This window comes from Neomonachus schauinslandi, chromosome 3, assembly GCF_002201575.2.
Source record: "Neomonachus schauinslandi chromosome 3, ASM220157v2, whole genome shotgun sequence".
NCBI classification, from domain to species: domain Eukaryota; kingdom Metazoa; phylum Chordata; class Mammalia; order Carnivora; family Phocidae; genus Neomonachus; species Neomonachus schauinslandi.
The window spans coordinates 68,985,431-69,000,806 of record NC_058405.1 but is presented as its reverse complement, the minus strand read 5'-3'; the positions used below and the strand labels follow the sequence as shown (position 1 = coordinate 69,000,806).

Genomic DNA, 15,376 nt, shown 5'->3' with positions numbered 1-15,376 from the left:
TAGTTGGTGGCCAGTCCTATTTGTTGATTAGTATTTGCAGCACCACCTAGTGGATGCCAGATGGTCACCTTTCCATTAGAGTTCTATTTAAATGTGTGTTCCTGTCAAGTTAGGCAATTAAAAGTCTCATTTGAGGTAAGAATAGTATGACTCAGGGTTCATTGTGACAACTAATACTGAAATTAGAAAAAGCTCTTTATAGAATTCAACTAGTACCATTCCTCACCATTTTTATTTCTGTCCTACTACTTTTATGTAAATGTTTTTGCAAAAGGAACCATTTCCTATAGGTTCTTTCTGCTTACTCCATACGTGCCATTGAGTCCTACTAATAAAATGTCCATGTCATGTTCTCTTTTACTGTGGCACAAGAAATATTTTGTTGGATGCTATGGTAGTCACTTTGTGGTAGCTTTTTAACGTTTAGGAATACATCTTCATCATCCTTAAATCTGTTTATTCTTTTTTAGCTGAATGTATAAATCCATGTATCTGGAGTGGTTTATGGGTCACATGGAAAAATAAATTGTTTTCTTCTTTTCCTAGGTTTTTTCTTTAGAAGTATAATAAAAGGAGTAGGTATATTATAAAAAGGGGTTGCTCTTTTTAAGAAGGACATAATCCTTGTAGTCCATTTGTAAAAGTGAGACCAGAAACTCCATGCAAGGCTAGTTTTAAACTTTTTATCTGGTTAGCAGGTATGATGGGTACATGAAAAGTATTTTAGTCTTTTAAAGAAAAATTATTTTTTTTGTAGTTTTAGAAGGTTCTTGTTCTCTCAGATACTTTCAAGGGAAAAATGAAAGTACTGTGTATTATTTATTTGGAAGTTAATCTTTGCAATTAATATGGTTGTTATTTCAAATGACTATTTTTGCATGAAGGATTTCATTATTTCATTATTTTGTTTTTGAATAGATGGTTGTGAAAACTTTCATGGATATGGACCAGGACTCTGAAGAAGAAAAGGAGCTTTATTTAAACCTAGCTTTACATCTTGCTTCAGATTTTTTCCTCAAGCATCCTGACAAAGATGTTCGCTTACTGGTAGCCTGCTGCCTTGCTGATATTTTCAGGATTTATGCTCCTGAAGCTCCTTACACATCCCCTGATAAACTAAAGGCAAGTACTGATTTAAAGAACTTCCAAGAAATACTTTCATTTATCTTTCTAACTAAAATGGGACTTAAAGTATTTAGATAATTTCTTGGTATTCTTTGACATTGACTGCAGCAATCTTTTGTTAAACAACTTTTTTTTTTTTTTTTTTAAAGGAACTCCCCCACTCCTCATTTAGTACTTACTTTTGTAAAACAATTTTTGATCTTTAGGATAAGAGTAGATTAGTGCAGTGTATTCTATACTTTTTATATTATATTATCATTAGTTCTATTTCAGAAACACTTGGTGGGGGGGATACTTCCTTTTCCCTTTTGAACATCTATACTGAAGACCATATTCATTATGTAAAACATAGTATGTAGTATAAGCCTGAATTTATACTATATGAATCCTAATGTGTGTGTGTGATATGAATTGTTTGGAAGAAAATACAGTAAACAAAATTTTAATGAAAAGGTAGAAAAGACACCTAGTACTTGGTTAAAGTAGTTGTAAGTAAAGCCATATGAATGGAAAATCTTTAAAAGATGAAAAAAGGGGAATAGCATGATTAATTCAGCTGCTTGAAAGTGTGAAATTACTAGAGCTGTACAAAAAATATTGAATAAAATAGGTTAGAAAACTAGAAAAACCAGTAGTAATAAAAGATAATTGTGGGGGGTCCAGGGTGGCTCAAGTCAGCTAAGCGTCTGCCTTCAGCTCAGGTCATGATCCCTGGGTCCTGGGATCTAGCCCAGTGTCCAGCTTCTTGCTCAGCGGGGAATCAGCTTCTCCCTCTCCCTCTCTCCCTGCCCTCCCCCTCGCTTGTGCTCTCTCTCTCTCTCACTTTCTCTCAAGTAAAATCTTTTAAAAAAAAGAGATAATTGTGGAAATTGTGGGTTAGAGAATGAGTCTATAGGAAGATTATTAATACCAGTGTGGAGAAAATGATGGCATTCAGGTTTATTTCATTTAACAGGTATTGATGTTAATTATGTGTTAGGAACTGGGTTTACAGTGGTGAAAAAGAGTCCTGATATGATTCCTGATAATTGGGAGTGAGGAACCTGCTCATGTGATCAAGTCTGCCAAAATTCTAGCGTGGAATGCCCAAACTGGTTTGGGCATGATTGTTTAATATTTTAATTGGTAGAGAATCTCAGGATAGTGACAGTATTTGTCACTTGAAGGTAGAATTGAAATGTAGAATTTAAGAATGGTCAGAGGTTTAAGTAGATAACATGAGCTGAGCTGTGGAGTTGTGTACTCAGGTATATATTTTGCTTTCTAATTATAAACCTCTAATTTGGAAATGGCCTGTGGGGCTCTTCCTTACTAATGTCTTGTTGTCATTCTGATGAAGAGGAAGGTCTAATTATTTAAGAGTGCTGCTACAGGTTTCTTCTGCCTCTCGTGTGTTTCTCAGTTTGCATAATCATTGACTTATCTCAGGACTTTGGGGTAATAAAAAGCCCTCCTAAAAGAATACCTACACATCTGTTCTATTTATAACAGGATAGTTTATAAGAAGAATATTGAGCTGTGATTAAATTAGAGTATTTTGGGATTATTCCACAGCTGAAAAATTTACAGTATCTTACTTATTCTGGTCAGAATTTTTGGTCTTCTTTAAATGCATCTTTTCTTTTTCGCTATTGATTAGCATAAAATTTGTATTTTTCTTTGCAGTGGCAGTAATAGAAAACTGTGACACTTTGCTCATATTTCCACTGTAAATTTATCGTTATCAGAAAACTCTTTATACACTTGGCTTCATGGGTAGGTCAGTGATTGTTGGAAAGGTTATAAATGAGTGACTGTTGTCTGTCTCTAGGTAGTCATTGTGGCACTTGGTTTTCTTTTAGTCACACTAGGAGGATTTATTCACAAAAGATGTATTTTGTACAGTACTACTGTCAAAGTGACCATTTTTGAAGGATATAATTTCCATAGTATTTTTTTGAAAAGCTACTCATTAACTTCATATTTTTCTCTTTTAAAAATATTCTTGTTTATCATTTTACTTATAAGGAAAACATTTTTTCTCTTTTCTTTTTATTTATTTAATATTATTTATATTTATTGATTAGCATGATTCCTTTGCAGAATTAGCTTTTATAATTACCCTTTTCCAAAATTTTAAGAACATCCTCTCCATAAAAATTGCCTTAAGGGACATTGAACCTATCTCTATCCAGGTACAAAAGGAAGATGTAGTAAAAAATCAAAAGCCAACAGATGGAAATAGATTGAGAAATGGTGGGAAAAAACAAGTAACTTTAATGATTAGGTAGGAAGCTTGAAAGTTAACTTCTACAGGTCTTTTTAAAATTTCTAAGTTTCTGTGATCTATTGTCTTTTCACTTGGTGATTTATTTTGGAATTCTAAGTTTCCTATACTGTGTTTTTGCTGTATAATTACCTATATAGTGCTATTCCAGCAAACCTAATTAGCTCTCAGTTACATTATTAGTATAACCTTTGTTATTAGTATGTAATACTAATACTAGTTACATCATAGATAAAACCTTTGTTACACTGATAATGGGATGAATTTTGGTTTACTAGTTTCCAGTTCTAGTTTTTTAACTTGCTTTAAGATGAAGTGTTTCATTCTCTAAGATCATGGTAAACTATTTACTATTTTCCTGTGAAGGGTAATAAGATATTTAGTGTTTTCATATGAGAAGGTTTTATATGATAAGGTTCTTTTAAGAAGTTCCAGCCAAATACAGTTTTCCCCCTGGTTTTTAAATTTATCATGGTGGATACACATGAGTGCTGAATTAGCTTTAGGAAGTTAGTGAATATTTTCATTTAGCATTCATAATCTAAATAATACTTTGTCTCTCTTTTTTGAAGGATATATTTATGTTTATAACAAGGCAGTTGAAGGGGCTAGAAGATACAAAAAGCCCACAATTCAATAGGTATTTTTACTTACTTGAGGTAAGCAATATATCTTATGGTGACATTTTAAATTGGTTTTTGTGCTTGTATGTTTTTACTAATTAAAGTATTTACCTTTCTTTTTTTTTGCTTCTTATTTTTAGAACATTGCTTGGGTCAAGTCATATAACATATGCTTTGAGTTGGAAGATAGCAATGAAATTTTTACCCAATTATACAGAACATTATTTTCAGTTATAAAGTAAGTTTATTAGGCATGTAACTTTTTTTTAATATAAAGAATTTAGAACTTATAGTTGAATATGTATAAACTATGTTTGTTATGATGAATATTTGGAAGGCTAAGAGTTGTAACTTAAGAACTCATTAACATTATTTTTTAGAGATGTTTTAAAAATGAATAGAACTAAATCAGTTTTGTATTGTAAGGTATATACAAGAGTGGCATAAGGCAGTCTATAGCCAATATAAAAATATTTTTTGGATTATACTTTTATCTTTTATTTAAATATTACTCTCTGATTCATGTAAATAGTTGAGTTTTTTGGTGTATTCTTTAATATCTATTAGAATTAACTTCAAAGCAATTTGATTTTCTGAACTTAAGGTAAAACTAAAGATGACATTTGATTTAATTACTTCTGATTGTGAGACTGGTTAAAATTAGGGAAAAATAATCCAGGAAATGTAGTTTAAAAATATATTTTTGATACCACCGTAAGATTTGGGAGAGAGGGAAACTTTAAATGAATATATGGAATTTGATTTAATTAATATTTTAATATCATGTTTTATGAAGTAGTGTTTGTCAACACCATGTTATGAGTAAATCCTGTACACTTTAAATAAAATATCTATTTTGAATTTCAGCAATGGTCACAATCAGAAAGTTCACATGCACATGGTAGACCTCATGAGTTCTATTATTTGTGAAGGCGATACAGTATCTCAGGAGCTTTTGGATACAGTTTTGGTAAATCTGGTACCTGCCCATAAGGTAAGTAGCAATATATACTGAAATATGTCTAAAGCCCGTTAATATTAAGGTCAAGAGTTTGTGCTTATGTTCTGAATATAATTTTTCCTGCTTCAGCCTTAGTTTTGGAGGATCTGTTTTAATTGATTAATATTAATATTAGTCATGTTTAATGTTTAATGAAACATGGTACACTTATAGTTACTAATTAAATTAAATAGATGTAGTTTATATGATAAAATATCTGTAATAACTCAGTTTTGTATAGGATATGTTTCAGGAGTGATAGCTACTTAGAAGCTATCACATAACTTTATATATCAGGAGATGCTAAAACCAGTTAGAGCCTTAAGTGAAAGACAGCAGTAGTGTAGGTGGAGAGGAGGGGTGAAATTAAAAGGGAAGTCTTTACTGATTTGTAGACAAAGGATATGTTGATGACAGTGTTTCTTCCCTGGGTGATGTTAATCAAGATATATGTTTGTGTATCATGTTCCTTGAAAATGATTAACTCTCCAGTAAACAGTTGGAAATAATGGTTCTTCTGTGAAAGAGAGAAAAGAGAGAGGTTAAAGAGAGGGACCAGACACCAGTATAAAGATCTGTGCAAACTGAAGACCTTTTTGGCAAGGTATAATCTGTTTTATAGGTATATGACATTCACACAAATAGTGCTTCAATGGAAATGACCTCATAATTTAATATTTCCAGACTCTTAAAATAGTCCATCAATGCTGAAAATCAGATACTGCAAATAGACTTAAAAATTCAGATAATACATTAGATAAAAATAATAAATACTCTTTTTTTTTTTTTTTTAAAGATTTTATTTATTTATTTGAGACAGAGAGAATGAGAGACAGAGAGCATGAGAGGGAGGAGGGTCAGAGGGAGAAGCAGGCTCCCTGCCGAGCAGGGAGCCCGATGCGGGACTCGATCCCGGGACTCCAGGATCATGACCTGAGCCGAAGGCAGTCGCTTAACCAACTGAGCCACCCAGGAGCCCAATAATAAATACTCTTAAAAGAATTTAAGATAACATGTGCTTAAAGGGATCAAAGACATAAAAATAAGAGTTAAAAACATGATAGCTAGATATATGAAAGGAGAAGTTTAGGAAAAAGGTAAAAATGAGAAATGGTCATTGAAATTAAGATCCCTATAGGATTATAAAAGATATTTAGAGAACTGGGACACAGAACAGAGGAAATTACACAGATAAAGTGAGATAAAGTAAACATAAAAGATACTGAGACATGAAATATAGAATGAAAAGGACCAGTATATTTAGTAATGATTTCAGAACACAAAGTAGAAAGTGGAGAAGAAATGTTTAAATAGGAATTTGCTTAATATATTCCAGAACTGTTGAAAAGCATGGATTTATGGTTTAAGTAGCAAAAGTGTCGTGAGAGGAATAAATAAAAATAAATCCCAGTCCAGGAACATCCTGGAGAAGTTGTAGAACGCCAAACCAGAGATAATCTGTAAAGCACCCAGAGGGAAAAGGCATAGCTCTCACCAAGGAATAATGATTAAACTGATTGCTCACTTCTCAGTGGCAAGGATAGATGCCAGAAGATAATGGAACTATATTTCCAAAATGCTAAGAAAAAATAATTGTGCATTTGTGTATATGTGTGTGGTTGCCTATCCAGTTTGAGTGAAATTAAGACATTATTCACTTGTCAAGATTCTTCATGAAAGAACTACTATGTGAGTACTGTAGAATGATGGAAATTGAATTAATAGAAGCAAGGAAGAGGAAATAATGGTGAACAAAAAAAATTAGAACTGATCTATAAAAAAATAGTAGCAGTAATAATTATAATGATTAATTAAAGAGATGAACAAAATGGTCCTGAACTACTGGATGCAAATAATGTATAAGATTGACTGGCTTAATGGAGTTAATGAGTGATCTAATCTTGGTGGTGATCAGGAGTATAGAGCTATTGATTAACTTCTAACTTGAAATGAAGTATTCATATTAAAATTTTCAGGATTATAGTAAAAGGAATTACAATAAATATAAATGGTATAAATTTACTACTTAAAACAGATTGTCAGATTTGATTGAAAATAATCCAGCTGTTCAATAAGAGATAAGAACAAAATACTGTTACAAACAGGTTGAGAGCTTTTAAAAGGATGGAAAAAAGACTTGCCAGGAATGTACTAACCGAAAGAAAACTGAAGAGGCTTGTATTGATATTAGATGTAATCGTCTTTACTGGGTAAAGAAGGAATTTGTAGAAGGATAAATGGCTTAGTTTTCAGGAAGGTATTCAAACTTGAATGTACATAGCCTGGAAATATATAAACTATAAATTGAAAGAATTATAAGGAGAAAAAAACACTCACAACTTGGTGGGCCATTTTAAATCACTTCTCCCAGTGATTATAAATTAAGTAGATCAGTAGTTTATAAAAAGCATATTGAGGATTTGAAACAAAAACAAGTTTATAGCAACCATAATTTATCAAAATAATAAGTCATAATGGCGATTATAAAATATTTAAAAATGAGAATTAAAATGATACATATTAAAACTTGTGGGATACAACTTAAAATGTTTTTTAAGTCTAATTTTATTAGCTAAGTGTCCAAGAAGTTATAAAAATATCAGAATATACAGAGTATGTAAGGGAGAAAAGAAGGAAATACAGAAATCAATGAAATAGAAAATATAGTGACCGGTACTTGGGTGGCTCAGTTAGTTAAGCATGTGCCTTCAGCTCAGGTCATGATCTTGGAGTCCTGGGATTGAGTCCCGCATTGGGCTCCCTGCTCAGCAGGGAGTCTGTTTCTTTGTCCCTCCCCTGGCTCATGCTCTCTCTCTCTCTGTCTCTCTCTCTCAAAAAAATAAAATTAAAAGAAAGAAAATATAGTGACATTTCACAAAACCTCAAAGCTGGCCATTTGAAAAATGTATTAAATAAGCAAATCCTTGGCAAGTTGAATCAGGAAAAAGGAGGTCTCAGTATCAATATACAGTTTTAGAATGAAATGGGAACAGCAGCCATTAAAAAAATAAAAAGATAATCCCATGAAGAATATTTTATGGTAACATATTTGGAATTAGGTAAAAGAAATTCCTAGAAAATATAACTTGCCAAATTTGTCTTGAGAGAAAAATCTTGAATAACCTTTAACCAGCAAAAGAAATCTAATTGGTTTTAAAAACCATATTCATAAAATGAACAAAATCCCTTCCTCCCAAACAACAAGAGCAACCTAAATGGAAGCAACAGCAGCAGAACACAAACCTACCACAAAAGAACTTAAACTGAGTCAGGAGATTACCTACTAATCATTTGAGTAGCATTACAATCTTTATATCAATCAGACTTTTCCAAATTATAGAAAAGGAAGAAATGCTCCACAGTTCACCTTATAAGTGGAATATAATCTTCATAGGGAAACTAGACAAAACTAAGCAAGTAAGAAGAATCGCAGGCTAATTTAATCTAAAGTTATAATCACATAAATTCAACATGAAATAATAACATTTGGAATGGTATAAACTAATACTGATAATGAGCAAATTGGCTTTATTTTAGGAATATAAGGATGGGTTAACATTAGAAAATGTTTACCATAGACGAAGCTATTTATGTAACTTAACAGATCAAAGAAAAAATATCAATAGATATAGAAAAAGACCATGTGATAACATTCAGTATAATTTATGATAAAACCTCTTAGCAGATTTGAAATAGAAAGGAACTTCCATAAAATGATAAGGATATGTATGATACTGTACTTAATGGTGAAATGCTGAAGCTTTTTTTTTTTTTTTTTAAGTGTAGTAACACTTCTACTCGGAAAAGGCAACATTGCCATTCTAATTAGCATTAAAGGTCTTAAGTTAGTGGAATAAAATGAGATAAAAGATAAAAGGATCAGAAAGAAGAAATAAACTGAAATTATTTGCAGTTAATATGACTGCAGAAAACACAAAACCGTATACAGATAAGTTACTAGAACAAATAAGCAAATTTTGCAAGGTTGCTAGATATAAGTTCAATATATGAAAAGCTGTTGGTATAATTTAATAAATTTGTAGCTTTAACAAAGACTTGAGCTGCTTAGAAATTTCACAAAAATGTGCAACTTTATGTTAAATCATATACTTGACAAAAAAAGTATAAAGACTTAAATATGCTGTGTGATTTGTTATATTTATGGGATGGGAAACTCAGTATCATAATGATGCCAGATTTCTGCATAGGAATAGATAATCCAATCAAAAGAGAAAGTCTGAACATGTGTGGGTGATTTGACAAACTGATTTTAAAATTCACATTGAAGAGCAAATGGCCAATAATAGCTAACCATTTTTGGAGAGGAATAGAAAGTGGGGACTGTTTCCATATATCCCTTTGACTATAATCAGGCAGTAATAGACAAAGGGACATATAGAAGTAATGGAGAATTTACAAGTGGCTCCATAGTTATATAGAAACTTGAGAGTGTGGATATTATAGGTCACTGCAGGGAATAACAGACTATTTAATGACTTGTTTTAGGACAATCAAATATCCATATGGGAAATAATGTTATTTTACACCATACATAAAAATAAATTACAGGTAGAATAAAGTTCTAAATCTGAAAAACAAATCTTTAAATTTTTATTTGAAAATATAAAGCAACATCTAAATCTCATTGTGGAGGAGAATTTCTTAAGAAAGATACAGTGAGCACAAGCCAAATAGGAAAATATTGATATATTTGATTACATTAAGTCTAGAAACTTCTCTATCTCTAAAATACCATAAACTTCTGAAAAGACAAATACAGACTAAGATATGTTATACATAAAATTGACAAAGTTTTAGTGTGTAGAATTTATAGAATAAATAAATAAGGACAAAAAAGCCCATATGAAAAATGGTAGAGGTAGAATTTACAGAAAATTATTTCTTGTATGCCCAAAGAAGCATGTATAAGACATACAATTTAATGTCTGTGAATAGGAGAATGAGAAAATAAGCTGTAGTATATTATATGGTAAAATACTAAACAGCAATTACAAATGAAATAATTCAATAGAAGCATCAATGCAGGTAAATCTAAAAATATGCTAAATGTGAGTTTCAGGATATCTACAGTGTACCTGTTTTCTGTAGTGTTTTTAAATTGGAATAGCAATTCTCTTTAGATCTTTGGTCTTGCTTGTTTTTGTCATCATCAGAATCTCTTAGAAACATTTTCTTAAGATTTTTTTTTCTTGTATCTTTTTTCTTTTCATATTTTACTCTTTGTTGTTTCTTATTGTATCATTGACCTTATCTATGCTCTGAGATGTGCTTGAGTAAATCTGTCCCATACCTGCCCCAAACTCTTGTTTTTCCCCACCTGTGGGTCCTCCATTCTTGTTCACATTAGAACCCAGTTCATTCTCTTAGGATGTTTTGGTTCTTCTGGACCTGGGGTAAAACAGCCTGTATTTGTACTAAGCTGAACTGATTTGACTTCGGGACTAGGTTTAGAATGACTGTCTCCTCTTCTATCTAATAAACATTTATTGGTCTTTTCTATGGTTTACCTTATGCCGTGAATGAGATAGGAAGAAAATGTAATTATCCTTTCCTGGAAGGGATCTTATGATGTAGGTAGACCAGTTAGTCTTAAAAGAAGAAAAGTGGCTTTGCCTTCTCCTTTGTTCTAATTGAGTTTAGTTTTCTCATTCATTTACTCAGGAGTAGCTTTTGGAATACAGGTAATATTTTGTTTTTCATAGTTAGAGATACGTAATATAGATATTGTTTATGTTTTTCAGAATTTAAACAAGCAAGCATATGATTTGGCAAAGGCTTTACTGAAGAGGACAGCTCAAGCTATTGAACCATATATTACCAATGTAAGTCTTTTTCGTAATTGGTTGTCAGAAGGATTAGCCAACATTTTAAAGATAGCTAGAAGCAAAATTTTGGCAGATAGTACATACTTTTAAATTTTGTGTTGTTTTAATCATTAAATAATGTATTTTCTTTCTCCTTATTTAAAATTATTTATTATTATATGGAAGGTTAGCTCTCATCTTGTTTGTTCATTCATTTGCTTCTTTCAAACTGCCTAAGAACTAAAATAGGTCTTATTTTGGTTAGCAAGATACACTGCTTGTTTCTAGTGTTACAAATAAGCTAAATGTAATTAGATAAAACATATGGAACTTCTCATTATTCAGGGAAGTTATAGCTTTTTGGAGATTAAATTGATTTATACAAGAAGTAGATATGAATTAATATCAAGACTCTAAAGTTGAAGGCTAGTATGAATGGTAGCAATTTGGTGACAGTTGTCTATCTTGCTGTCCCTGGGGTAGATTTCATGTACATCAACCTTTTCTGAAAAAGGGGAAGAATTGCGATGATGTGAGCCCTTTCAATATCATTCCAAATCTGCTTATTTACCATTCACCATCTTTTAGCTATTTTCAGAAGAAATGTATTTTAGCTGATAGGTACACTGATAAAAGCTTATTTTAAGTTTTATTTTCTCTCCACCCATAGTTCTGTTGAGTTGCACAACTCTAGAGGGCACCATTCACATGGAATGTATTCACATGAATGGTGCCTCCTGGAACAAATCTAGAACACAGTGTTAATGTTGGCCTCTGCAATTATGCAGCTACTTACTTTACACTTTCACCCACCTTCAAATATGTAAAGGATGTTAATCTCTCTCTTGAAAAAAAGTGAGAAACAAAGTCATGTATAATCACGTATTTAATTTTCCTGAAGTTTATTGACGGAGCATGTTTCCTGTAGTTTATATAAAAAATAAAGTCAATATATAAAATACATCATGAAAAGATGTGCTTTGAAAAAGTAACAAACTTTATAGAACAGTATCTTGGTAAATGCCAGTTTTTGTTTCTGGCTTATGACCTTAAATAATTCTAAACACATGATGATTTGGAAAAATGTATTTGATTTGTAAGGAAATTGTTTTGGAGGGTGAACTTTCAGAAGCTGGACAAATTATGTAATCTATTTTAATGGCTCCAAATTGTCAGGGAATTCTAAATAATGATTTCTGCAAGTTTTGTGAATCTTGGTTATTGGCCAGAATAAATTGGTTGGATTGAGTGGGTTGAGTTTTTTTCATTATTGACCTAATGGCTTTTGAAGTGTGTAGACCCCAGACATAAGCATTCTGTGTGTGATTAATTAGCCTTCCCTTTTCCTTTGCTTCAAGTGCATCTGAATGACTATCTCCATGGCCCATTAGATACACTAGGTGAGCTCCTCCTGGTGGTCACTTACTTAAATTGGTATTGCCAAGCCAGATGTTTTTTAGGGGAATACTTAAATTTTTTTGATGCCGTTTTTTCTGGGGGTGGGGGTGGGGGGGAACAAAAAAAACAAAACAAAAAAGAAATAACACTATACCATGTCAGTAGGTTTTCTAGAATTGGGGAAAGAAATATTTGGATAATAAAAGAAAAAAAGGTCCAAGATAGAATAATGGTATTTGTTGGAGCTAGGTGATTAGCTAGATTTCATTACACTGTTCTCTCAACATATGTTTATGTTTGAAAATACTTATAATTAGAGCTAAAAGAAAAAGGACCAGAGAAATATTTTTAGCCATCTCAGGTGTTTACATTTCCCTGTCACTAAAGCTTATGTTAATTGCCTGTTCTTAGTTCTTGCCTGCAGAAGTAGAACTGCCTCTCCATATTTTCTTGTGGTATCTTTATCGGAAGTTGAGTGGTGAGAGGCACAAGATTAGAATGGTCCGAGCACACTTCCAATTGTATATTCCCAGTACTTTGTCCATTGTTTGATCTCTTGTTTTCTTGTTCCTTGCTTTATTTGATGGTTAGCTAAGAAGTCATTAAGAGTTGCTTTTTTTCCCTCTTTTGTTCCCTTATACATCTTTTTTTTTCCTACCTCAAATTTTGATCTAGTGAACTTAATTGTCTTATAGTATAAAATGAATTACAATATTAAAATATTCTCAGCTTAAAAAAATATTTTCAGCTTTTTTGAATTTGTACATATAGTAGCCATTATTCATTTGTCTTTCTAGTAGAGAATTAGCAAGCAAAAGTATAGGTAGGATACTGAGGTAATAATAACCACATTTCTATCTCTTTTTTACTTATTTTTTTTCACTATCAGGGATATGATATAGACACATGCAAGTTTGTCCTTTATAGTGATTCTTACGTATTTAGGACTTAAATCACTGTGGTGATTATTTTAGATTATTATCTTAGGTTATTATAGAGTATTGAAAATAAAATTTGTTCTCACTTGACAAGAAACCAAAAAGTATATGTATTTTTTGAAAAGATCAAATTATCAGAAACAAAAAGTATTTAGTGACATATCAAAAAATTTTCTGAATGAATCACTTCTTGGTAATTTTATTTTTCATCGGAACTTTTTTTTTTTTTGAGAGAGAGTGTGCACGCGTGTGAGCAAGCAGGTGGGGAGGGGCAGAGAGAGAATCTTAAGCAGGCTCCACAATGTGGGGCTCGATCTCATGACCTGAGACAAAATCAGGAGTCGGGACACTGAACCGACTAAGCCACATAGGCGCCCCAGCAATAAAGTATTTTTTAATTACTGTATGTATATGGTTTTTTTAAAAGACATGATGCTATGGTACACTTAGTAGACTACAGCATTTTTTTTTTTTAATTTTCAAATGTGGTTTCCCCAGACTGATAAAGAGGACAATTACATCATGTGACAAGGTGACGAGATTGGAAAGGATTATTGTGGTCTTGTTAAGGAAAGGTTAGATTTACTATTTTTAAACAGAAAATTTATGAATGGAAACAAAGTCATTTTATTTTGAGTCTGAATGAGAATTTAGCTTTTGATGTCATTAAATTCTTTTCCTACGACATTGATAAACAAGGACAACAAACAGGTGAAGAAGGAATAGTAGAATAGAATTTGGTCTTTTCGCCCCTTCATGGCTAGGTAGTTTGTACAGGTTCATAGACATAAGAAACTTCATTTAAGAATAATCTAAGAGTTAAAGCAAGCAGAAAAGACATAGAAATGTGAAATATTTGACTTTGTACTTTCCATATAGTAAGCCAGGTTGTATTAACTGTTACTGAGAGGAGAGATCAGGGCTTATGTGGTGTAAAAAATTCTTAAACTACTTCAAGGAGGCAGAAGATATTGTTGAGAATATGTGACATATGCTCTGGGTTAACTTTTTATGAATTTGGAAGACTTTACATAGAAAGGAACTGGACCATTATGCCATGTATCTTTACCAGTTTTAGTAGTAATATGGTAGATGATCTGAATGTGGAAACTAGTTATAGCTGGTTTCTTATAGAAACAAAATTGTTCAAATTTGGATTTTCTGTGTGTGTGCGTGTGTGTATGCTTTTAATTGGATTTTAATTAGTGCTGTAAACTTTGTACATATGTACACACTGTTTATCAGAATATAAAAGAAGACAAGGATTAGAAAGAGGTTGTTTTACATTATAAATGTAAAATTACATATTTTAAAAATGGAATCAGCCCCTTCTATGAAGGTGTAAGATTTTGTCTTTAATGCTGTTGTCTCCCATAAAAGGTGAACAAGATGTGATCCCTTGACTTTAAGAAATTTATATAGTAGGGAAATTAAGACATGTACACAAATATAACCATATTACAGGATAAAATATAGTAAGTACCATAATGGGAAAAAAAGTGCATTTGATAGAGTGTTGATTGATAAGCTAATTGATAAGTTAGTACAAATTATCTTTTATTGTATATGAGGTGAATTTCATGCGCAAGGTAAACTAGCCTGTAGTTGTTTTCCACTTACTGTTAAAAATGTTTTGATAACCCTAGTTTGACTTTGTGTAGAATAATGATGAATTTAATTTAATGATAATTAAGATTTTAGAAAATTCATTTTATCTATGGCATTTCTATTAATGATAAATCTTCTTTCTCAAAAGTTTTTTAATCAGGTTCTGATGCTTGGGAAAACATCTATCAGCGATTTGTCAGAGCATGTCTTTGACTTAATTTTGGAGCTCTATAATATTGATAGTCATTTGCTGCTCTCAGTTTTACCCCAACTTGAATTTAAACTAAAGGTAACTATTTTAAAAATATTATGATTCTGTCAACCAGATTAGCAAAGAGCATTATTTGTTGCTTTCTAATTCTTATGGTAGTTTTAGCTGAATGCTACAGATGAAGTGGTGTATTACTGTTACTTATTTACATGTTTGTACCTTACCTCTTTGTTTATCTGCAATGCCTGGCATGGTGCCTAGCAGATAGTAGCCACTTTTTAATGATGGTATTTTCCTTCAGATAATTTCCAGATAAATTCTAGATTGTGACTAACTTTTGAGGTCTAGCTTCTTTTCAAGGCACAGTTTATAGTGGTTCCCA

The 15,376-nt window shown here is 31.8% G+C and overlaps 1 protein-coding gene across 1 annotated transcript in view; it reads left to right on the top strand.

Moving 5' to 3' along the window:
- The window catches only part of PDS5B (PDS5 cohesin associated factor B), a 195,230-nt gene that overhangs the window by 72,621 nt on the left and 107,233 nt on the right, over positions 1–15,376 (top strand). Inside the window, exons 3-8 of the mRNA XM_021678280.1 lie at positions 919–1,122; positions 3,964–4,050; positions 4,155–4,252; positions 4,882–5,008; positions 10,777–10,857; positions 14,932–15,072. Coding sequence (XP_021533955.1) covers positions 919–1,122; positions 3,964–4,050; positions 4,155–4,252; positions 4,882–5,008; positions 10,777–10,857; positions 14,932–15,072 — 738 coding nt within the window. The remainder of the gene's footprint in view (positions 1–918; positions 1,123–3,963; positions 4,051–4,154; positions 4,253–4,881; positions 5,009–10,776; positions 10,858–14,931; positions 15,073–15,376) is intronic.